Source organism: Dermochelys coriacea, chromosome 10, assembly GCF_009764565.3.
Source record: "Dermochelys coriacea isolate rDerCor1 chromosome 10, rDerCor1.pri.v4, whole genome shotgun sequence".
In the NCBI taxonomy this organism is placed as follows: domain Eukaryota; kingdom Metazoa; phylum Chordata; order Testudines; family Dermochelyidae; genus Dermochelys; species Dermochelys coriacea.
The window spans coordinates 47,496,312-47,520,304 of NC_050077.1; the positions used below are offsets into that span (position 1 = coordinate 47,496,312).

Below are 23,993 nucleotides of genomic sequence, written 5' to 3' on the forward strand. Positions count from 1 at the left end.
GAACTAAAAGCAGTTTCAAGCCCATCCCCCCTTTTTAAAAAAAAAACAAAAACAATTCAGCAGAATCACCATGAATTCGTGAAACAATTCAGCATTGCTGAATCTGCATTTTTAACTGGAAAAAATAAAAGTTTCTTCACCCAGCTCTAGCCATGACCGACCTGGAGTGCTGCGCATGTCAGTGCTCGGTACGGTACAGCACATCAGCCTCCACTCAGAGATCCATTGCCCACCTAAGCATCCAGCTCATGGATCTCTCCCCAGCCCTCAGGAGCAACCTTGCACCGACTCAACTGCAGTTTTAGCTGTTGTTTGGCTTTCCCATACCAGTCAGTGTTTTCTAAGTGGCTGGCTGGATTTCCAATCCAGTCAGTCTTAAAAACAAGCTACTACTGACGGGTCTGTTTAACAGTCAGTTTAGGATTCAATTTAAAAAATTAGAGCTCTGAATAATTAAAACACAATTGGTAAAAGCTCCACCAAATAGATTCCAGTCGCTGGGAGATGCTCTGGTGTGGCTTTTACCAGGATTAAAGGTGCACAGTAGATAATACTAAGACTATGGGCCTGATCCATTGATTTGGATCAGGCCCTTCTAAGTGCTTTTCTTCCATAGATCCCAAGGGTCCTGATCCTCCAAGGTGCTGAGCGTTCTCAGCTCTCGCTGATTTCAGGAAAGATACCAGGACTCTCACAAGAGGTGCTCAGCCCCGTGGGGCCAAGGAGGGGCAAGCTCCCTCCTTTCTCTTCCCTCAGGTTGTGGACAGGGAGCCAAGTGCTGGCTGTACATCACCGGCCAATCAGGAGACAGGATTTTGTTAAAAAAGGTGTCCTAGAGGAGGATTTTTGAGGAGAAAGGAACATGTATGGCCCAAAGGAAAGATGGCACATGGTGCAGGGGATGATGGAGAGTTTATGGAGGGGGGCGGGGGAGGGGGAAGGAATCTGCAGGAGTTAAAATTAAGAAAACAATATTTATCCCGCTTTTTAAACAGCGAAGGAGATGCGAGGATGGAATAGGCCGTCTGCCGCAGTCACGGAGCCTCTGCTTGGAGGGATCGAAGCATGCTACTGGGGATTAGGCAGAAATACATTCATACCATCCTGCAGCCAGGGGGATGGGACTTAGACCCTTTTCTCAGATCCCCCTCAGACCTTTCCCAGCCCCTCTATCCACGACTCTGTTGCGGAGAGGCAGTGACTGTGGAAGGAGCAGCCACAGGGAGCAAATCCTTAAGGAAGGTACTGCTAAAGCCCCCTGCCTTCTGTTATCATGTCCCTCATGGGGTCCCTAAAGGCCAGTAGTCTACAGCAATACCATACAAATGCCCTGTTTGTATGATCAACCCTTTAAGCTCTAAATCTTGTCATTATCCCCTAGCTACCCAGGCAGGGGTCAGTAATGGAACTAAGGTTGTTCCTTGACATTAAATACTAAAAGCTCTTCTTTAATTCTCTCTTTGCTTAACATAGGACAAACCCATTTTTTACAATGATTTGTACATATGTACTGCATATTTACATACGTAAAATCACCAGACAGTGCATATAAGTGAAACCCTCTAGATAAACTCATGTTCTGGAACCAATGTGACAGCATGTATAGAAACCATCCAAGTGTCTGTTAATACATGTACACAAACCGCGATGCACGCACATGATTCCTGGATGGGAAGTCAGATGAGGAGGCTGATGGCAAGGAGGTCGGACAGTATCTGTTGCCTTGGGTGCCGTACTGATCCCCCGGAGATCCATGCTCACCTGGGGTGTTACTGCAGAGTACAGGCTGTGACACAGGAAACAAAGGGGGGGGGGCGGGAGAGAATGGAAGATTATTTACTTAGCTTGTGAACTCTTCAGTGCAGGCACTGGAGTGTCACATTGGGGCCATGATCTGCTATCACGGAACAACAAAATAATAAATTACATGGTTGAGACATCAGACTGAATATTTGTTCATTCCTGGCCTGCTGGACTCCAGGACAATTATTGATCATGCTTATTATGGTACTGCCTACAGACCAACCAAGATCGGGGCCCCATTGTGCTAGACATTGTACAGACAGTGCTCCTCTGAATTACAGAACTCAAAACTTTCTACAGGTTGTATGGATCTGGATTTTTAGCGAGGCACCAGAAAACACAGGCAAGCAAGGTTTTAAAACCAATATAACCACAAAACATCAGGGCCTTTCTAAATTATTTCCCAGCCTTGCTGATCATGGAAAGTTCTGTCTGCAATCAGAAGCTGTTGCCTTTAAAACTGAACCTCCAGCCCAGCTCCTTCAGGAAGAACGATTCTCAGAGCTACTCTTAAGCCTAGCTGTGCTCCCTGCTAATGTGGGGAAGGGAGCAGGAACCAGGATGGGGGAAACTGGACAGAGTGACATGTTGCATCCTTCTCCTCCTTTTCATTCTGTAGGGATAGGGGTTCACGGTCAGGAAGGCAGTGGGAGATAAGGGCCAGGGAAAGCCATCCCCACAACAAGGTTTAACAGCATCCAAGTGCAAGCCACGCTGGTGCTGAATCTGACCTGAAAGGGCCCAGTGATTAAGGGCCTTTGGAACGAACTAACTTTGGTGTTTTTTAATCCAGCATTGAACGGTGCAGGCTGCTAAACCAACAGGAAGAGCAACTGTTCTGCAAGGCCATCAGGAGCTCAAAGCTTATTGCTTGTGCAACACAATTCACCGCTTTCCATAAAGACGCAGCTAATTTCCATCGCGGCCCCGCTCACCTCATTTCAGAATCCTAAGGGCCTGTTCCAATGAGCGTCCATGCTCTGGCTTCAGCAGGTGTTGGATCAGACCCCAGATTTTCTAGGGCAGAAGGGAGAGCATGGCCAGGGTCACAGCTGCCCTCGATGACATGCTCACAGCCTGGCCAATAGCCACCTTAATTCCTCTCTGGGCACCAGGGGGATTTGGGAGCAAAGGAAGCTGCAGCCCCACAGCAAGCAGATCTCTGCAGAGATAGCTGGCTTGTTGCTCTTTGACAGCCCGGCTTCTGCCATTTGCTCTCCCTTCTGCCCTAGGAAATCTGTGTCTGATCCAACAACACCTGCTGAAGCCAGAGCAAAGACTCATGTGCTTCAATGGCCACTGGATCAGGCCCTTAGGATCTTGAAATGAGGCGGGATGTAAATGCAGTGAGTTGGGTTTGCATTGCCACGCCCCCACAATGGGAACAATCCCAGGAAACTCTGGAAGGTCGACCCACAAGAGCTGGGTTAAATCCAAATCATATGGGGCTTTTCCACTGATTTCACTGGGCTTTAGATCAAGTCAACAGCGCTGTTCCTTTTTTTAAAAGGACATCAACTTTAAAAAACATCACTTCTGTTGGAAATTGGTTTACTTGCAATTGTAAGTAACGTTTTGGAGTGACATCTACATTATAACGAGGCTTGGTGGAATTCGATTTTATTTTTTGATAATTTTGACATACGTTTATTTTAAAGGATTTTTAAAGATTTTTATCTATTTTAAAATGTTCTCACTTGCACAAAATTACAGGTTTTCAGCTTTTTTTTTTTTTTTTTTTTTACTTTTATCAATTTAAATTGTCCAAGTTTTGGGAAATGACAGCAGGGAGTGGGGAGAGACAGTAATTACTGAAGGATGAGAATTGTTGAGATTCAAAAAGTTAACAATTTAGAACTGTGAAAACACAAATTGTCAACATCACATTCAAATATACAAAGTAAATATCCCGGAGTCAAACTAACAATTGCTCATAGCAGCATTTTTGATTTACTTTGCCTATCTGTACATTTTGGTTATTATGGATGGAAATATTTTTTGGTTTGTGTGTGTACGGTAAAATTGATGCATTTCAACATTTACCAATAAAATTGAACCCTTCCAAGACTACTTCTTATAAGAGAGAAATAGCATTCTGTTTTTGTCTTCGCTTTGCATATTGTGAATAGTCAATTTCATTTTTACCCTGTTTCATCACACAGATTCCTCTGTTTATGTGGGTCTTACACAGCAAAGGAAGGGAAAAAACCAACAACTTAAATTGGGCTGTACGATTACTAACCAATCACAAAATCTGACCATGGGAACTAGGGGCAGGACCTGAAACCACTAAGTCACTTTAAAAAAAAACAGACAAGATTTCAAGCTGACATTGCTCCTGTAGGAAGTGAATTTTTAAGGGTGGTGAAAGGAAACAGAACACCAGCCCTAAAGTCCTCTGTTTATCTACAGAACAAGTACATCACATGCGGTGCAAGCTTCCAACACCCTGTTCAAAGGGATTCCTGTAGGAGTGACTGGATCAAGGTTTCTTAAACCATTCGATTCTTATTAAGGCTGCCAATGAGGCAGCTAGAGCCAACAGCGAAGGCAGGCTCCTGTCATACAGAGACCTATCTGTTAAGAATAGGACTGGAACCAACTTACTTCAGAATATGTAACCAGCTACCCATCAGGTGGAAAATGCTTTTGGTCACTTCACCACTGGGCTGAAGGTCAAGTGATCTTGAGCTTACGTGATCAAGGGGGCAGGGAAAGACTTCATATCTTCTTACCAACCCTAGGGCTCCCTGGTTCTCTGCTTTTAACTCTCCACACTGCATGTAAGATATGCAGATCCATCCATACTGATGAGACCAAGCAGTAGAAGATACTCCTATAATACAGCATCATTTTACCAGATGCCGAGCAGCACCGTCCTGAGTTTGCTAAGCAGATGCACCCAGGGGACAGAGAGCTCTTGTGCATGGATTACCCCAGACAGAAAGATGGACGGTCACTTGTAGTCAGTATGCCTGACACACAGGACTATCCCCACAGCTGTTGCAAGAGGAGCTTGGTTTATGGCACCATGCCCACTGCAGAGCACAAATGCCGGAATCCCATGGCTACCCCATTCAACTCCGCTCAAGAGCTTACTGCGGGGAAGATGTAGGATTAAAATAATCATCATCATAATAAAATGCACCCTCCAGGCCTCAGGAAGGATTTTTATGTCAAATGTGATGAGCTGAGCCCTTCATTTCCTACCCATCCCAACCTTATAATGTCTAAATCAAATCCCCACTCCCCATCTGCTCCCGTATGAGGAGAGCTGGTGGTACAGGGGCCTGCAGCCGAAAAGCTACTCTGCTCGCAAGCTCCATTAGCCCCTGACCTCCTTCCTCTGTTGGCATGTCAGTAAGGAGAGACGGAAGAAGAAAGAGAGAGAAGTAGAGGAAGGGGGTGAAAGCACTTCCCTCCATTCAGTGTTAAATTCACATGCCCTCATGTTCTAGGTGCTGATCAATGGCCTGGTCACATGGGGATTGAGAGACAAGGGTGCGGGGGCGCACAGAAAGGCTACAACCCCATTCGGAAGCCCAGCCTCCCATTTTGCAGGTGCAAATGATTGTGGGTGCAAACACATGGGATACCCACCAAAATATCACTTGTTCCTCTGAAAATCCTGGCCTTCACTCATGTCTTCAGATCGTAACAGACATCTAAGAGACCTCTACTGAGAGTCAAGCCCCTGTTCAGGTGAGCAAGGTGCCACTTTCCTCACTACACATACTGCAAGGACAACAGCTGGGTCCTGTCATTTATATAGCGCCTTTCCTTGGCCAAGGAACCCTGGGAGCATGAGGTGAGAGCCAACTAAACATTAAAGGGTTAAATCCTCTTGACACCCAGCCAGGCTTCCTGGACTACTCCTGGGGCTGCAGCAGAGCTCTCCCTCTGCAGTGCCAGGCTGTCATGCATGTCACAAGCTCACAGCCCCCCTCTTCCCCGCAGCCTGGGATGCAGCAGGGGAGAAAAGAGCTCGGGGGTGGGGAGGCGGTCGGCAGGTTTGCATGGCTGTGCAGAGCAAGGAGGAGAATCTGTGGGAAGGGGATACAGGTAAACCGGGGGAGAGCAAGTCCCATGGTAGCAGAGAGAGGGCGTCCCCTCCTGGCTCTCCATGCTGCATCCCGGCAGGGAGAACAAAGCTCTTATTTTTCAGCTCAGCGGATTACACAGATTTGCTGGACTCCCAAGTGCTGAAAAATCTGGACGACGGGTCAGATCAGCCAGTGCAGAAGTACTTGTAGGGACAGCACCCTGCTCCCCCCATCCCAGTCCCAACACATCACCTGGGCCGGGAGAGGCACTGAGCCATCCATGCCCCTTAGCTTCTGCCCCAGCCCTGTTGGATCTGGTCCATGTCCAGTGGCCAGGGGCCCGTCCTTATAGCACATTCTCTGGAGCATTATCCTTTCCAACTGGCCCTTCCCATGGATGCACAGAGCCGAGCGCCTCATGTCTATTTCAGTTCTAAGGGCTGCCTCTGGGGGCCCCTCTAAACACCTGCCCACCCCCCTCCGCCCATCCCCTCTGCTGACAGGACAAAGGGAGAGGGCATCCCCCTGTGATCTGTCAAGCGTAGGAAAGGGACGGAGGACAGACAGACTCCTGCCTCTCCTTATGGCTCCAGATCTGTTCAAGAAGAAATAAAAGGATCCCCACAGCAGCCTCCTGCCCCCACAGGAAGCTACCAGCCTCAGGGACAGAGAAATGATCCCACCCGGCAGCTTATTCCAATTAACCAGCCAAGCACAAAGAGGATGGGGATTAGCAGCTACCTGTGGATTCCCCCAAGCTGCAGAGAGAAGGCACAAAGGCCTGATTCTACCCCACTAAAACGGGGCGGGGACGATCGCTCCCCCTTCCTCATCAAACCGTTCCAAGTTCAGAGGGGGACAAGCACCAAGACCTTCCCTACACCCCATCCCCATGCATAGGGATGCCTGCCCTTCCCCACTGAACAGAGGGGAGAGGCTCAGCCCCTTCCCCACCTCTGATCCCAGGCAGCCAGGAACTGGGGAGACACGTGTAGGCTTCAACCTCTTCTCCATTCCTGGCTCTGGGTAATGCTGCTTCTCCTGATTCCAATGTAAGGATCCCAGGATGGGATTTTGAAAAGTGACACGGCGGGTCAGGAGCCTGGAGGGGTGGGGCTGGACGGGCACCTGCTCTTAAATCCTGCCATTCTTCACCACCTGGGCTGATTGTAAGCAGCACAAGGGAGGCGTGGCATTTTAGAGCCAGGCACAGACACCCCGTCTCTTCCCCACAGGGCGTACAGTCTAGATTAGATGCAACAGCCCGGGAGGACACAGCAGAAGGGGCACAAGACCTGTCAGGGGACGTGCCGATCGCTACGTGTGCATCTTGCGTGCCAGGCGAGGTAGATAGAGAGGAATGGCTTAAGCAGCATTAAGACATTTGGATTTTTGTCCATGACGTAGGAACTGGGAGAGTCGGGCGAGGGCCTGAGGGGGGTGGGCAGCGCTGAAGCTGTGTCTGGAGGCTGCAGAGAACCCAGGCCGAATCTAGGCTATTCCTGGTCTAGGGGGTGGTGCGAGAGGATGTGTGGAGCCACTGGGGGCGAAGGAGATCTAAGCTGAGGAGCTGGCCAGGCAGCAGATGGGAGTAGGGGTGCGGTGCGATCAGACAGGCAACGGGCAGGATGAACACACATGGGGATAGGACCGAAAGCAGGGACTATTGGAGTGGCTGATGCAGGGCTGAACGGGGGAGCAGAGGCATATCTGGAAGTTGTAGCAAGGAGTTGGCAATTGGTGGCGTGAGAGCGGATGGGGTCGCCCAGGGACGGAGCATGGCAGGAGCAGGAGGGGACCAAGGATGGAGCCTGACAGGAAACTGATGGACAGCAGGACATGGGGCCACAGAGAGAGACAGTGAAGGAGCATCTGGACAAACCCACAGAACCGGCCAGGAGCAGGTCACTGGCTGTCTCAGTGAGAGCTGGGCCAGTGGGGGCAGAAGCCAGACTACAGAGGATGCAGGAGAGAGCTGGGAGAGGGGCAGGAGCAGGCAGCAAGTTCGAGGAGGGGACGAGGAGGAGGAGAGCGGGTAGTTGCTGGAGAGGCAGGAGGGGTTGTGGGAGGACTTTAAGGAGCCATTCAGAAGTAGAAGGGAGACGGGAGAGAGGTGAAGATGGCGGGTGGGTGTGGATCTGTAGTAGGAGCAAGTGCAGCCAAGGCCCCAGGTGGCAGCTGGCGAGACAGCCAGAAGGTGGCAGTGGGTTGTGGGGAGCCAAAATCAAATGCTGAGCGGAGGGGTCAGGAGCCTTGGGGGGCAGAGGGGCTTAGCCAGGGAGATGGCAGCGGAGGACAGTCACATGGGTCCTGCACATTCTCCACAGAGGCTCCATGGGGTGGGAGGCGGAACAGAGGGAAGGGACGGGAGGGGAGACCCCACGGACAGGGTTAGCGGAGCAGACAGAGCAGCGAGAAGCTGGCGGAGCTGAAGGAAACACAGCCAGGTGGAGAAGGGAGGGCAGCTGGTATGGAGCTGAGAGCTGTGTAGGGACTGGTGTGGGGGGCTGGGGGGGAAACAGTGCTAATGGGAGGCAGAGGGGAGCTGGCGGTGGGGACTGGCAGTAGGGAACAGCGAGGGGAACAGGCCAGTGCTGTGTAAGGCACAATCACACTCACAGCTCCGGACAGACTCTGACAGCATCTCCTTGCCCATGAATTGCGCGTCCCTCATCTGGAACACAGAGGGGGGTTCTCGTCACACCTTGCATCCAAGAGCCAGTCTTTGTCTAGTCTCCAGACACCCCAACTTACCGCCCCCACCTTCCCACACCTGGCAAGTGCCCCAACATCCCCCCATACCACTCAGGCCATTCTTTTACGTTCCCAAGTATCCATTTACACCCCAGCCCCCACCCCACGCATGAATCCTCCCCCACAACCCCCAGCCCTGCTGTACCTTGATCTGCTCTTTCAGGTACTCAGCCCGGCCCATCAGAGTCTGAATCTGCGGGCGAGACACAAACAATCACTCGTCCCGCTCTGCGACTAGGAGTCACAGCTGAGCGTGAGCCAGCAGCTAAATGATGCTGGCTCAGGAGGATGGGAAAGGCTGGCTTGGCAGCTTAGTGGCAGGGAGCCTGGTTTGGTTCCCTGGGAGAAGGCAACATGGTTAGCCTCAGGAGAGAGCTGGGTCCAACCTTCCTCAGCCAGGAGGATCACCTGGGGAGGAATTGGAAGGTGGGGGAGGAAGGACAGCTGGGATCCAGGAGACTCTACCAGTAGCTTTGAGGACCACCATGGGAATGCAGCTGGGAGGTGAAGGGTCAGCGTTAAGGAGGCTGACTTGGATTAATTGAGCTTGTTTAGTGCAAGGGAGGCAGTGCTGTCTAGTGGTTAGGGCACCAGCCTGGCTCCTGGGGGCCTGGGTTCTGTTCCCAGCTCAGCTGCAGACTACCTAAGTGATTTCCTCCTGCCTCAGTTTCCCCATTCATAAAATGGGATGGAACGTGCTCTATAACAGGTGCTAAGTACTGTTATAATCCACTCTAGAGCAGTGCTTTTTATCTGAAAACAACAACAAAAAATTGTCCTGTGACCCAGCATATCCCACAGTCCTTTGCAGCTGCCAAGGTTTGTGGGCTTTGGGTGCCAGGAGGAAACCAGGGAAGGTGACGGAGGGCTGCTGCTGGGCTGTGGGGCTGTTCCTCCTCCTCTCCACCACTCCAAGAAGCGGAGGCAAGATGGGGCCTATGCGGCAGTTCTAGAACTGCGTAGCAGGTAGGAGAGGCAGCAGCCCCATGTGAGTTCTTCCTTCCATCTCCTGCCCAGGTTCCTGCTAGATCTTCCTGAGCCAAGGATACTGCTGCTTTCACACCTATTGGGATGTGATCCACTGAGCTCCCCCGCAAACCCACCCCTGGCTTACACCCCACTGAAAGCCTGATCTAGCTGTCCCCAGGGGGATCAGAGCAGGATTGTCCCTGACCCAGAACTTGGCCTGGAGTAATGAAACTTCTGCCACTCCCCTTGGCAGAGATCTCGCCACTGGCAAAGGGCTCTCAGTATCTGGCTGTGGGTCATCCCATCAGCCCTAGCAGGAAGGAATGGAGGCAAACGCTAAAACCAAGGGAGCCTATAACCGAAATCCCCATTGGACTGCTCTTCCGGGAGAGCAGGTGAAGGGAACAACCCCATTTCATACCTCAGAGTGAAGCAGCTCCCGTCTCCTGCCCACAGGTTCTGCTGGAGAGAGAGCAGGCAGCGTTAGCCTCCAGCGCTGCACAGAATAGCAGCATGCCCGATCTCTGTTACTAAGCAAGATTCCAGCAGCGCCAGCTGGAATCCCACTGCAGGCTGTAACTCACCAGCTAACATAAGCAGCAGCTCCCCCAGACTCTGTTGGTAGAGATCAAGTGTGTCAGAGTCATCCTTGCCCTCTTCCTCCTGGAACACAAACCCCAGAAGGTTACAGACAAGCTCCCGGACACTGCATAACATCAGTGAGGGGAGGCAGAAGAGAAAGCGCATACAATGACAGTACCAAGCTCTTATCTAGCACTACTCAGCAGTAGACCTAAAAGCACTTTACAAAGGGAGGGCTGGATCATTATTTCCATTTCACAGATGGGGAAACTGAGGCACAGGGCAGTGACGTAGCTTGCCCAAGGTCACCCAGCACATCTCCTGAGCCGTGGAGAGAGAAATCCTCAAATAGACAGAGATATGAGCACAGGCCATTCGCTTCTGTGAGCATGTGTAAAGGATAGGTTTCAGAGTAGCAGCCGTGTTAGTCTGTATTCGCAAAAAGAAAAGGAGTACTTGTGGCACCTTAGAGACTAACAAATTTATTAGAGCATAAGCTTTCGTGAGCTACAGCTCACTTCATCGGATGTAAAGGATGTTGCTTGTAATATTCCATGGCTATTATAAGTCTGTCTGTGTGTTTGTTTTATGATTACAAAAGGTTAACTCAGGCGTTAGTTTGCCCACTAGGCAGGAAAGCAGACAGACATGTCTAATAGCTCTCCATTCCCTGACACTTAAAGGGACAATGCAGTTATCAGTCCCTTTGAAGTTTGCCTCTGGCCATGCTGAATTCAACAGTCCCTGGACTGGTAAAGGGAAGGGGGAAATCCAGATGGGAAACTGAAACAAAGAACTTTGGAGTGGATAAAAACTGAGCCCGTGGGGCATGGTGGGGGGAGACACAGAGTTATGGGGAAGCAGATTAACCCCAGTCTGAGAAATGGGGGTGTCTAGAGAAGCTAGGCCTACTCAAGCCTTAGCTAAAACAGATATGCTTGTAAACTGTTTGTTGTCCTTTCTCTTGTCCCTTTGTTCCTGCTGTTGAGATTAAACAATACTTTGTTTTGAAAAGGCTGCTCTGAAGCATTGTTTTCACCACAGCTCCCGACGGGAAGTCCTAAAAGTTGCCAAGCCCAGTTGAACTTGCTGAGCAATTCCAGCTAGTACACAGGGGGCTGCAGCTGAGATCTAGTCTGAGTGGGAGACTCCAGGGGTTCCACCCCAGCCCCGGTGTGGGCAAGAGCCGGAATGAGAGGGATCAAAGGTGCCGCTAACCCTGAACCATGACACTACGTAACAGGGCGGCCAGGTGCCCACAGGTCTCAGCAGGGTTCAGACCAGGGATCTTCAGCATCAAACGCCCACCTCTCTGTTACTTAAGCTAAAGGAAAACTTCTGTAACTGTGAGTAAGGACGAGGCTGTCGCAGATGCTTGGGTAGCCACTAGAGGGAGACATCGCTTTCACACACACTGTTCTAGTGTACAGTAACTCCGCACTTAACGTTGTCCCAGTTAACATTGTTTCATTGTTACTTTGTTGATCAATTAGGGAATATGCTTGTTTAAAGTTGTGCAATGCTCCCTTATAACGTCGTTTGGCAGCCGCCTGCTTTGTCCACTGCTTGCAGGAAGAGCAACCTGTTGGAGCCGGTGGGGGGGGGGGGGAGGGCTTGGAACCAAGGTGGACCGGCAGCCCCCCCATCAGCTCCCCTAAGTTCCCTGTGCAGCAGCCGTCCAGCAGGCTACCAATTGCCGGCAGTTCAGCTGTCCATGTGCTGCTCCTGCCCTCTGCCTTGGAGCTGCTCCCGGGAGCCTCCTGCTTGCTGTGCAGGGGTGGGAGAGGTGCTAATGTCAGGATGCCCCCCCACCCCGTACCCTATTTCCACAGAGCAGGGGGGGACACGACAGGACTCAGGATGGAGGGAACTTGCTGGCAGCAGCTGCTGTCTCAACTTGCTGATCTACTTAAAAAGGCAATGTACTTAGAGTGGAGTCAGTGTACTTAAAGGGGCAAAAAGAAAAGGAGTACTTGTGGCACCTTAGAGACTAACAAATTTATTAGAGCATAAGCTTTCGTGAGCTACAGCTCACTTCATCGGATGCACGAAAGCTTATGCTCTAATAAATTTGTTAGTCTCTAAGGTGCCACAAGTACTCCTTTTCTTTTTGCGAATACAGACTAACACGGCTGCTACTCTGAAACCTGTCATTAAAGGGGCAGTGTGTGTGTGTCTCTCTCTCTCTCTCTCTCTCACACACACACACACGGTATGTGTCTCTCTCTGCCATGCTGTGTCTCCTCCCTCCATTCGTGCTGCTCTGTAGAACGTGAGGCTACATTAACAACGTGTTCCCCCTTGATGGCTCAGCTGAGTGCTAGTTCATCATTTAACAGCAAGGCATTCCCTGGGAAATATCCAACCCTCTGACTCCACCACCTCAACCAAGCTTCACAATCTTCATTGCTGTGTACAGTATTAAATTGTTTAAAACTTATACTGTGTATATGTGTGTGTTATATATATATATATATGTATATATATATATATATATAAAAAAAAATAAAATATAGTCTTTTGTCTGGTGAAAATAATTTCCCTGGAACCTAACACCCCCCCCCATTTACATTAATTCTTATGGGGAAATTGGATTTGCTTAACACTGTTTCGCTTAAAGTCGCATTTTTCAGGAACATAACTGCAACGTTAAGCAAGGAGTTACTGTATTACTACATCTCCCATCCAATGGAGCTCTGGGGTAGAATAATTAACTGGGTGGTCTCAGCTCTCGTTCTCTCTCTCCAGTCCTGCAAAATAAGACACAAATCAGTCTGTGCTGCAAGGTTACGTTCAGACCGGCTCAGATGGCCATCCCTGGCGTGCATCTGCCATGGAAGCAGAGGGACAAACCTGGCCTCTGCACTTCTGTTTCTGCCCCTCTCCCAAATTTAGCTGGGTTCATATTTTGCAAAGAGCTCTCTTAGGTCAACGCAGAAGTGTTGTTGTGTTAAGGGTGGAGCGTAAGGACTGTTGAGTGGCAACTGATTCCCCCACCTGCCATATAACCAACCAGCAATTCTGGGGGAGGGACAAGTGGGTGCCTTTTAAAGTGTAGCTTACACTATGTTTGATATGAAAGAACAGCTGCAGCAAGACAATGGGCTTAAAGAGGGTCTGCAGGCAAGACAGCAGTTTGTGGCTCTCAAAGCTGATCAGTTTTCCCCCAAGGCATGGAATACATGGAAGGGAGGTTGCCTTTTGGTTGGACATTGTTGCAAATCCTACAAGAGGAAGCGATGTAGTGGGTGATGTCACAGGAAGGGAATTTTCCCTATTGGCTGGAGGACTGGGCATTAGAACTCCTGGGTTCTTTTCCCGACTCTGCCACTTATTCACTAGATTACTTTGGGAGATATCTTTCGCCACCCTCAACCTTAGTTTCTCCATCTGTAAAATGAGGATAGCGATAGGGTTGCTTTGTAAAGTGCTGAATAAAGTATTATTATTGTTACTCCAACACCTATGGCCCTTGCTGATTTGGGATCCCAGTGCCCACCAATTCCTTCCTTGCCCTGGCTGGTTCCTAGCTTTGCCCCTATCCGTGTAGAGGTCTTAACTCTGTCTCTAGGCTCCTCCGCTGCCAGTGTATCTGGTGGCTAAGGAGGGACAGCAATGATCCAAAGCAACATGCCCTGTCCCTTAACCCCGGGACTCACCTTAGCAATGGCTGCGGACGCCACCTCCAGCGCGGCATACAGGCGGGGTTTGTCCCTGGACATCTCTGTAACGAGATGGTCCAACAAAGGGTGAGGACTCAGAGCAGCACGGACAGAAGGAATGCCCCGCTAGGGGAGGGAAACTAGGATTCGCTACTGCAAGGCGATGGGGCACTGAGCAGCCCTCTCTGTGTGCTACCAGCATCCCTGCAAGCCCCACCCTCCCAAGTGGAGTCAGCATTCTCAATCCTTTCAAGTCTCACCCGCTGCACTCTGGTCATATGGTACAGCCTCGATGGGATTCCCCCTACAGACAAGCTGTCTTGGGCCCATCCCTGGGGGTGGAAAGGAGGTTTTGCCCATCCAGTGTGTTACCTTTGAGGATGTCCCTGGCGGGGTTGCCCTGCTGCAGGAGGGTCTTGTTGTTGGATGTTACCAGTGTCTTTAGCTCCTCCGCTCGCGAGATGTACTGACCCACCTTAGGAAAGCAGAAGCAGTGGCAAGCTTTAGAGGTGCCCTAGCATGTTATCCCCCCCAGGCTGGCTCCAAGGGCACAGCACCCATAGCTGGCTCTCACAGGAGAGGTGTGTGGAGGAGAATGGAGGCAGCAAGAGACCCCCATACACAGGATCCCACATGAGGCGCCAGATGTACCTGCAGCTAGTGCAGGACCCACTGTTCTGTTGGTCAACCCTCCCGTCTCACCCTCACACAACTCCCAACCCAGCCCACCCTCGTTGGATGCTCCCTCTCACGTTCATGCCAGTTCCCAACCTTCTTCAGCCTGAGCTCCCATTTGACCTACCTCCCCTCCCAGCCTCACCCATCCAACCTGGAAAGATCTATGTAGCTAAGGAAATAATACAGCCTTCATCACTGCAGCATCTGAGCATCTCACAGTCTTTGGTGTATTTATCCTCACACTCACCTGGGAGGTAGGGCAGCACTGTTATCCCCACTGCAGTGGGGGAAACTGAGGCAAAGAGAAGCTAAGTGACTTGCCCAAGGTCACACAGTCTGGCTGAACAGAGACTTGAACTCTGGTCTCTCAAGTCTCCGGTTAGCACCCTAACCACTGGACCAACCTTGCTCTAGCATGGTCGGTCACTGACCTTTGACCTGATCGCTTCTTTCCTGCGAGCATCAGTTTCATCTGCGGAAGATAAGATAGGGGATGAGTTCACACTGACAACTCCAACCCCCAGCCCAGGGTGTCAGAGTCTCCTCTAGCTCTAATGACCCTCAGAACATAACTCCCCCACCCCACGCAGAACACTTGGGGGTCAGGGAGCCCAGCCAACACCTTGGCCTTTTCTGGGCCGCACGGAGCTCCTTTTCTTAAGGTGGTTTCCTGGCCTGGGGTGAATGGGGTGTGTGTGTGTGTGTGTGTGTGTGTGAGACCCACACACTGATTAGCCCCATCTGCTTCCAGCTTCCTCCCAACCCCCAAATAAGAGTTTCAGCAATCCTCAAATCCCCACTTTTCCCCTGAGAGACCATTCCCAGACTGGTGGGCCGGTCCCAGCCAGAGCAGAGTGGGGCGATGATAAAGGCCCCAGAGGAGAAGGGATTCAGGTGGAGGGATCATTTTACAGCGAAGCTACTTGGTGACATGCAACAGGCGAGCCCTTGTCGCCAGCGACTGTTGTGGGCAGCATTCCCGCGGGGCCTGGTACCATTCCTACCAGCCACGAGGACCAAGAGGCAGATGGGGGAGAAACAGGGTTAGTCACTCACAGTGCAGGGCAGGGACAAAAAACTCCAGGGCCTTGCAGTAGAGAGAGAGGGCAGCTGAGGGGTCTCCCTGCTGATCCTTCTTTACAGCTTCAACTACCAGCGCGGTCTGGCACAGATAAGAGGGCAGGGGAGGGGGTTAGAGAGGCGGACAAGGCTAGGATTTGCACTGCACCAGCAGAGCAATCAGGCTCAGATCTGGTATACACCAGGTCTACTGCACTGTGACCTCCTCTCACAGCAGTGCCCCGGGTCAGTGCCTGGCAAATCCAATGGGAGCTCCCCTCAGAGCCATGCCCCCAAGTGATCTCTTGGCATCAGTCAGACTCACCGCTTTGCATAGGCTCTCTGTGCTGGGCATGTGCTCCATGTCCACGAAGGGATGGGTGAAGAACTCCTCGAAAGAGATGCGCTGCAGCGGGTCCCTCTCCAGGAGGCACTGCAAGAGATCCCGGCACCCCTGGGAAAGCCGGGGCCGGCAGGGCAGCTGGGGACAGAGAGATACAACAGGCAGCTGCACATGGCGACTTTGAATGGCTGAGGCCTGGCCAGCTTGAAGGAGCCAGGGTCACCCCTGCAGATACAACTGCCCTTGTACAGGGGCCCAATGGGGACAGGAGGCCCCCTAGGAGATCTCGCAGCCACTCCTCCCCTGCCCCTCCTCTGATCACTTCTCACATCTGGACATGGCTCTCCAAGGTTATCAGTGTCTCCATCATCAGAGGCAGGGCACAGAACAGGGCATGACAACCTTGCAGTGGTGCCCGATGCAGACACTGGATCCCCAAAGCCCAGGCCTATGGATGGCTCTCCCCTTGCTCTGGGCAGGGCCTCTGCAGCCATCAACAACTGAAGCAGTGATAAAGTGCGCTCCTTCCCTGCAACCCCAGGGCTCAGCAGGCTGTCAGCTCCTGCCAGCCTGAGGCCAAGAACAGGAGCTCTATACCCTTTTGGGCTACACCCCATCTCTGGGCTTTTAGTTACACAGGTGTGATGCTGCTTAACGTCAAGTTTGCCTGGTTCCAGGGGAGTCCATGCAGAATTCACCTGCTGTGGGGCCAGCCTGCCCCCCTGCCAGGCCTCACTCACCCACCACCTCCTGTCTGAGGCATGTTCTCGCCTTCCACTGATTACAGGCCTACCAGTGGATGGCAGAGGCACAAAAGGTGGGGCAGGCGGCCTAGCAATGAAATCATCATCATCCCCTCATTAAAGAGAGCCTCTCAGGTAGCGCTGCCATGGGCCGTTAAGACAGCTCTGGAGTGGAACACAGCTGGAGTCTGCACTGCAGTGATGCGATTCCTGCCTAGAAGGCCAGCCAAGCGCTTCGTGATCCCTTCGGAGGACGGGGGCCGTAGGAAGGTGAGATGATATTGTCTCCATGCAGACGTGCCTGGTTACCATGACCACAACCACATCCAATGTTTGTGGGATTCATTTACCTCCCCCGTGGGACTCTGCTCTGCTTGTAACAGATCTGTTGTCTCTGATAAAGCCCTTGGGTTGCCCTCCAGCAGAGCCAGTCATGTCTTTTTACCCATCAGGGTCACAGGCTGAGGCTGGGAGTTAGTCTGGTTTTTAAACAGGTGATCACTTTGAGCAGCAATGACAGGGTAAGCAGGGCTGGGGCATGCAGCTTGCTCAAACTCTAAGACAGAGGTGAACACAGCACGGTCTCACTGAGACAACAGGCCTTGTCTCTCTGAAAGGGACACTCAGCTTTGCCAACTTTCACAATATTTGGTGTTTTCGTAAAGCCCCAGCACCTGAATCTGGACGATTATGTAAGAATCTCAGCTTTCATTTGTTTTAAAAAAAAAATAAAAATAAAAAAATCCAGCCCTTTGATAGTAGGGAAAAAAAAAGCTTGAAAACCCAATCCCTTCAAATCACCAAAGCCAGGGGAGAAACAAAAAGAACACAGCATTTATTATTGTTAAAAATCTCTTAATCTTCAAGCCAATCTCACAGTTTCTCAGGGTCTTGACTGGTGATTTTTGAACCTTGGGGGCTGGTGAAAACTGGACGTTGTCAAGCCAAAAAATTGCAGTTTGTTCCAATTGCCTTATTTGGGCTACACCCAAGATTATTCAGAGGATTTTGACGCTTCTCACTTGCACTAGGGCTGCCTTCGACTTTTCCTTCTGCTCAGCAGACTTGTTTGCTCTTCTCCTTCACCTGCCCTCTCCTTCCACCCTGAAGTCCTCTCTCTCAGACTCAGGACTGGAATGCAGACCCAGGTCTCTAGAGCCACACAGTGCTCCATGGAGCAGCAAGCTACGGCGCAAATCCAGATCAGCACAGATTGTCTACGTCCTTGGGTGGACACACACTCCTGCTGCCCGCGCAGGCTCCTTGGTGAAAGCAGAGTTGCCTTCGCCTGCCCTGATTGAGTCATATACATTAGAATAGTCATTGCTGCAGTGTGCTGGATCAGAGTGCTTCCTGTTTGCCAGTTCTACCTATACAAGCTCAGACATCACCCGCCCCGAGACACCCTGGCTGGCCCAATGTTACCTCGATCACCCGGTTGCTGTGGATTTTCTCCTCCAGCTCGGCAAATGATTTGGAGAAAAAAGGCGGCCTCCCGAACAGTGCCTCTGGGAAGGTGGAAAGAAACACTGGGGGTTAGTCCTTTCAGTACAGAATGAGGGGAGCAGCTGCTGCCTTATTCAGAGAGACAGTGCAAACACAGCTCAGACTTGGGATCATCTGATGAAGGGAGGTGAGGAGAGGAGGAAATCACTGTAAATTCTGAAGTCCCAAAGGCTGTTTCGGATGGTAAAAATTGGAGGAGATCTCACAACGACCTCGGGATTAAGGGCGGTTTTATGGCTCAGGCACTGGACTGGGTCTCAAGAGACCCAGTTTAGTTCCTGGTTCTACCACAGACTCCCTCCTGTGTGACATGGGCAAGTTATTTAGGCCTAAATCCTCAAAGGTATTTAGGTTCTTAACTTCTAGAGCCCTGCATGGATACAAAATTTGTATCCACATCCAATCCGCTCTCCACAAACACAGTACGTGGATATAAAGCAGAGATCTGCAGATTTGCAGAGCTCTACTAACTCCCATTGAAATCAGTGAAAACCTTTGAGGATCTGGGCCTTTGTCTCTCTGCATCTCTGTTCCCTATCTGTAGTACGAAAGTAATAGCACTTCCTTATCTTCTAGGGGCAAAATTCATCGGTGTTTGTGCGACAAACGCATAGCACAGAAACAACTACACAGAGAGTGGGAAGACCCCAGATCAAGTACTAGATGTCTGTTTCAGTGAGATTTTCAACTCTGACCCAAGAAACCCAGACTTTGGGGAGATTATCCAGACTGAAACTTCAGATCTCCTGGGGTTTGCCCAGCACTTGGTACCAGGTACGTAATGGCAACATTAGTAGATCCATGGCTCCAGCAGGTCCTGCTGTAACATACAGGCAGCTAGAAGGCAAAGACTGAAGAATCTCACTTATGCAAACAGAAACAGACCCCTTCACCCACCAGCCCAGAGGCAGGGAGACCCACCATAAAGAATGACCCCCACGGACCACAGGTCCACGCGGGCGTCATACTGCCGGTGGCACACCATCTCGGGGGCCATGTAGAGCGGGGATCCCCTAAGCATATGCTTCTCGTCCCATGGAGACATGTACTGCGCAAAGCCAAAATCTGCGGAAAGCAGAAAGAATAGAGAGGGGTACGGCCAAGGAGATGCAACAGGCCACATTAGAACAAGCTCACTAGGGGCAGGATGGACGGCTCAGGGGACTGGTAATGGGATATGGAGCCTTTCGCCCAGTTCAAATCCGGCCCAGGTCCAGAGTGGCTCAAAGTTATTACCATCCAATGGCGTGGGTGGAACGAGCTGGCAGGTCTGAGTCCAGCTACGCAGGACAGTAACCACCGGGCACCTTGCTGGCAAAGAATCCAAGGGCCGAATGGAAGCCAGAGACTGAACTCTCCTCAGCACGGGGGCGAGGGACGGCACGTGAGGAAGCCAGCACGCTACCACCCGTGCTCGGTGGAGAGTGGACGCAGAACCCGCAAAGGGGTTTTCACTTTACTGGAGTGGGAAGCTGAGGGCTCAGGCCCATTCCCCGTGGGGATCCAGAGACCTCCCTTCCCCTTAAATCCACCCACACCCACCCGCCAAGCTCCCCATTATAGCCATCAGCAAAAAGGGCGGCAGGCTACAAAGCTTGTCAAGGCCACTCATCAGCTGGAGGAGTGCCCCGAGGCATCTCCCTTTTCCCCTGCTCCTGCCTGCAATTCCAGGGAGCAAGGCCTGAGACTGTGACACACACCCAGCCACCCCTCCGCAGACTCCTGTCCCACCCAGACCCTGCCCACACGCTGACCTGCCAGCTTGAGATGAGGATTTTCCACGGAGCTGAGGAGAATGTTCTGAGGCTTCAGGTCCAGGTGGGAGATATTCCTGTCGTGAAGGAACTTCAGGGCGCATGCTGGTAGATCCAGCGTGAGATAGGAGGGACAGCAGAACATCATCTTCACCCCATTCTGCACCTCCCCACCTCCAAGATTCCACTTCCTTCAGCGACTCCACCCGACCAGTCACTCCCATTCCTTCTTACCCTGCTTTCCCTCCCCACCCTGATCCAAATGCCCCCTGCTTCCCCATTGCATTAGGGACCCCAGGGCATTTGACACAAGAGCAGAGCTGCTGCACCTGGGAAGCAGTGAAAATATCATGCAATTACCCCCCAAGGACGAGGGAGAGCTCAGTGGTTTGAGCATTGGCCTGCTAAACCCAGGTTGTGAGTTCAATCCTTGAGGGGGCCGTTTGGGATCTGGGGCAAAATTTGGGGATTGGTCCTGCTTTGAGCAGGGGGTTGGACTAGATCTCCTGAGGTCCCTTCCAACCCTGATATTCTAAGATTCTATGATCTGCAGCCAAGGGCTGGTGGGAGGGGAGGGGAGGGGTGGGGTGGGGTCCCCTCACCCATCTGCTGCAGAAAGAACCGCGCCACCTTCTCTGGGAGTATCTTCCGCATCCGGATGAAATGGGACAGATCCCCCCCAGCGCAGAACTCCATGATGAGGTAAATGTTGTCACTGTCCCACTGCAAGACACACACAGAGTCCATCACGCTGATGGGTGCTGGGTTATCTTGTATCCAAAAGTGACACAACAGGGATGGGGAGCGGGAAAACCCAACCTTTAACTCCAAGGTGGGAGTACCAGGCATTAGCCTGGCTGACTCCTGCTTCTCCAGGGCTCCAGGCAGGGGGCCTGGCTTCATCCACACTTACACCCCAGGGAAGCCAGTGAACTTGTGTATGTGGCCTAACCACAAGCATTGCCCAGGTGCCTCCCGCCAACCAGTCCATGGAAATGGCAGGGCAGCTGGCTCAGGAGGCCCCTTGCTCCAACACTTCAGTCCCAAGGCACCAACTTCCCCAGTTCCTGGGGGGTGCTAGACCCCCACTCCACCCCTTCCCCCAAGCTCCCATCCAGCTTCTTCCTGCCCCCACTCGCCCCTTCCTGCCCCATCCCATTCTGTTCCCTCCCCCTGCCCTCACTCCTCTCCCTGGAAGGGAGGGGAAAGAGCTGATCCGCAGGGCTGCCCGTGGGTGCTGAGCACCCACTGTTTTTTTCCTCAGCCCCAGAGCACCTGCAGAGTCGGCTTCAGTCACACATCCCCCCACTGAGCCCCCAAGCTAGCCCTCCAAGTCCTCAAGAAGCTGGAGAGACCCACTAGCCAGCCCGCAGCAACCCCCGCATCTTCTACAAAGCCCCAGTCAGCCCTGGCATTGCTGCTCTTCACCTGGAAGTCCTTCAGCTCCACGATGTGCGGGTGGCGGATGGTCTTCAGGATCTCGATCTCTGTCAGCAAGTTCTCCACCGACACCCGGTTCAGGCTCTTCTTGTTCACGCACTTGATGGCCACCACTTCCCGGGCGTTCTTCTGGAAAGGGAATGGAAACCATGCAGGCTTCCTGCATGACCTTGGGCAGGTCATTGAGGGTCTGTCTACACCACATTGTAAACCCACATCTGTAGGACACAGCATAAGCGCCAACTTCTGCTGGCACTGGTGGGTGCTCGACCCCCCTCTGCCCCCAGCCCCACCCCTTCCCACCCTTGCCCCACCCCCATTCCCCAAAGTCCCCACCCCAACTCTGCCCCTATTGGACTCCTTCCTCAAATCCTCACCCGGCCCCGCCTCCTCCCCCCCCCCCCGAGCGCGCTGTGTTCCCACTCCTCCCCCTTCCCTCCCGAAGTTTGTTTCACAGCAGCAAGCGCTGGGAGCTAGGGGGAGAAGTGGGGACACAGCATGCTCAGGGGAGGAGGCGGAGGTTAGGTGAGGCGGGGGGACAGGGAGTGGAGCTTGGCTGCCGGTGGGTGCTGAGCACTCACTAATTTTTCCCCATGGGTGCTCCAACCCCAGAGCACTTACAGAGTCAGCACCTATGGGACACGGGCTTGTGGACGCATTGTTTTCAAGCCCACGCTTGAGGGTCCACACTGCACTGTAAACCTGCGTTTACAATTCTGGACCCGGGTCTCATAGCAGTGCTACCACATCCGCCATACTGCACTACGCAGCCCTTCTGACTCAGGTCTGCGGCTTGAGCTGTGCCCACACTGCAAAATGACAGGGCATGAACCCAAGTCACAATGGGACTTGGGCTCTGACACCACCACCCCCAGCAGGATCTGGACCTCGATCTGACTCAAGTCAGACTGATTTGTGTGTGGAAGGAAGCAGGGCTTGGGCTCAGACCTGAGGCAAAGCCTGGGCTTAGCATGCAGTGGACATAACCTTAGCATCTCTGTGCCTCAATGTCCCCATCTGAGCAATAGTGATAATAACACCGCCCAACCCCACAGGGGTGTGTGAGACTAAATAAATTAGCGAGCGTAAGGTGCGCAGGTACTGTGGTAATGGGGCCAGGTAGTACCTAAGCGATTCAATCCCACATCAGTCGTCCATACCTCCTAAGTCAATCATACCACATGGCACCTGCATAACCCAGAGGAGCCCCGGCTCAGCCGCCCCTCTGCAACCACGGAAGATGCAGTGCTGGGGGGGGGGGGGGGAAAGATGGAGAAGAGGCAGGATTCAAGGCACTGCCTGGTTTAGAAATACAGCCTCCAAGAATGGGGCATGATGGGGCTCTTGACCAGGAAACCTCATGGGGAAGGAGAGCCCCTGACCCCAAGGAAAAGTAGGGGGGCAGCAAAATGGAAACACCTCCCCATAGGGTAATACAAGTGCGAATCACGCCAGGCAGGCATTCCTTTAAGGGGAATCATTACCCATAACACTCTGACCCGCTGTAGCCCCTTCCCCAGAAGCTCTCACAGGGCATGGCAGGCAATAATGATACTACACACAGCCGCCCCCAGGAGCGTATCGCCCTCCGCTTTTCACAAAGGGGGAAGCTGAGGCACGGGGCGAGGGCTTGCCCACAGTCACCCAGGAGAGCCAGGGGCCGAAGGAGCAGCCCTGCTCTCCCTGCCAGGGGGAAAGCGCTTCAGCTCCGTGCCAGGGAATGGGTCTGTACTGGCAGACCAGCTGTCAGGGCCGGGAAGGGGGGGGGGAGGTCTGCTCAGAGCCCGCCTCCTCGGTCGGGCCCCCGTGGCAGAGCCAGAGAGGCTCCCTGGGGAGACACGGCCTCTTCGCGGGGGCGATTTAAAGCAGGCTCCCTCCCACTCGTGCTCTTCCTCTCTCCACCCCCCCCCCCTTTGCCGATCCCCCTCCGGCTGTGCGCGGCAGCCCCATTACCTTCCTGTAGGCTTTGTAAACAGTAGCATAGGTGCCGCTGCCCAGCCTCTCGGTCAGGATGAACTCAGCCAGGCGAGGCGGCGCCCAGCCAGCCCCGGCCATCCCGCCTGCCCCGTGCACGGCCCCCGGAGCACAGAGCCCTCTGCACGCCGCTCCCCGCAGCGCCAGGCCGCTCGCTTCCGGAGCCTCTGCCCTGCCCCCAGCGGCCACCGCAGGGACTGCGAGGGGCCCTGCTGCAGCCCCTGGAGGGGGCCTGAAGCCTCACAGCTGGCGGGCAGGGAGGACTAGCCCCGTCCCCCGCCGCAATCGCAACCCCGGAATCCGGCCTGGGACGGGACAGTTTGCAGGATCAGGACCCAAGGGCCCAGTTCTGCCCCTGGGCCCTTTTACTCAGGCGTTGAAGTCAACGGGACAGATTATGTAACCGGCGTCGATGTTTGCAGGTTAGGGACTAACTGACAAGGGGGCGTGAGTGAAACGGACGAGACAGAGGGCGGGCACGTGCCCAATGTAAACTGGGAAAGAGGGAAATCTCCATATCATCTCTTGCGCTTGCAGTGGATGTAGGTGTTATTTGTAACAGCAGCCAGTAGAAAGAAAAGCAGGACTTGTGGCACCTTAGAGACTAACAAATTTATTAGAGCATAAGCTTTCGTGAGCTACAGCTCACTTCATCGGATGCATAGGACATTCTTCATTTTGCC

The 23,993-nt window shown here is 52.6% G+C and overlaps 1 protein-coding gene across 4 annotated transcripts; it reads right to left on the reverse strand.

Moving 5' to 3' along the window:
• Window positions 1-39: 39 nt before the first annotated feature.
• On the reverse strand, window positions 40-23,470 carry ULK3 (unc-51 like kinase 3). 4 transcript variants are annotated; one of them, XM_038418108.2, is made up of 16 exons: window positions 23,290-23,470; window positions 21,325-21,465; window positions 20,499-20,619; window positions 19,897-20,001; window positions 19,064-19,207; window positions 18,062-18,144; window positions 15,876-16,031; window positions 15,548-15,653; window positions 14,923-14,963; window positions 14,186-14,288; window positions 13,811-13,875; window positions 10,154-10,232; window positions 9,991-10,031; window positions 8,746-8,793; window positions 8,466-8,520; window positions 40-1,786 (listed from the first exon to the last, which is right to left on the reverse strand). In XM_038418108.2, the coding sequence occupies exons 1-16, from the start codon at window positions 23,389-23,391 to the stop codon at window positions 1,770-1,772; spliced, it is 1,407 nt and encodes a 468-aa protein (XP_038274036.1). In that variant the 5' UTR covers window positions 23,392-23,470; the 3' UTR covers window positions 40-1,769. The 4 variants fall into 4 exon arrangements, 3 of the variants coding, with proteins under 3 accessions (XP_038274036.1, XP_038274037.1, XP_043349364.1); XM_038418109.2 differs by having other exon boundaries at window positions 9,991-10,028; window positions 23,290-23,460; XM_043493429.1 differs by having other exon boundaries at window positions 21,325-21,496; window positions 23,290-23,452.
• Window positions 23,471-23,993: the final 523 nt, after the last annotated feature.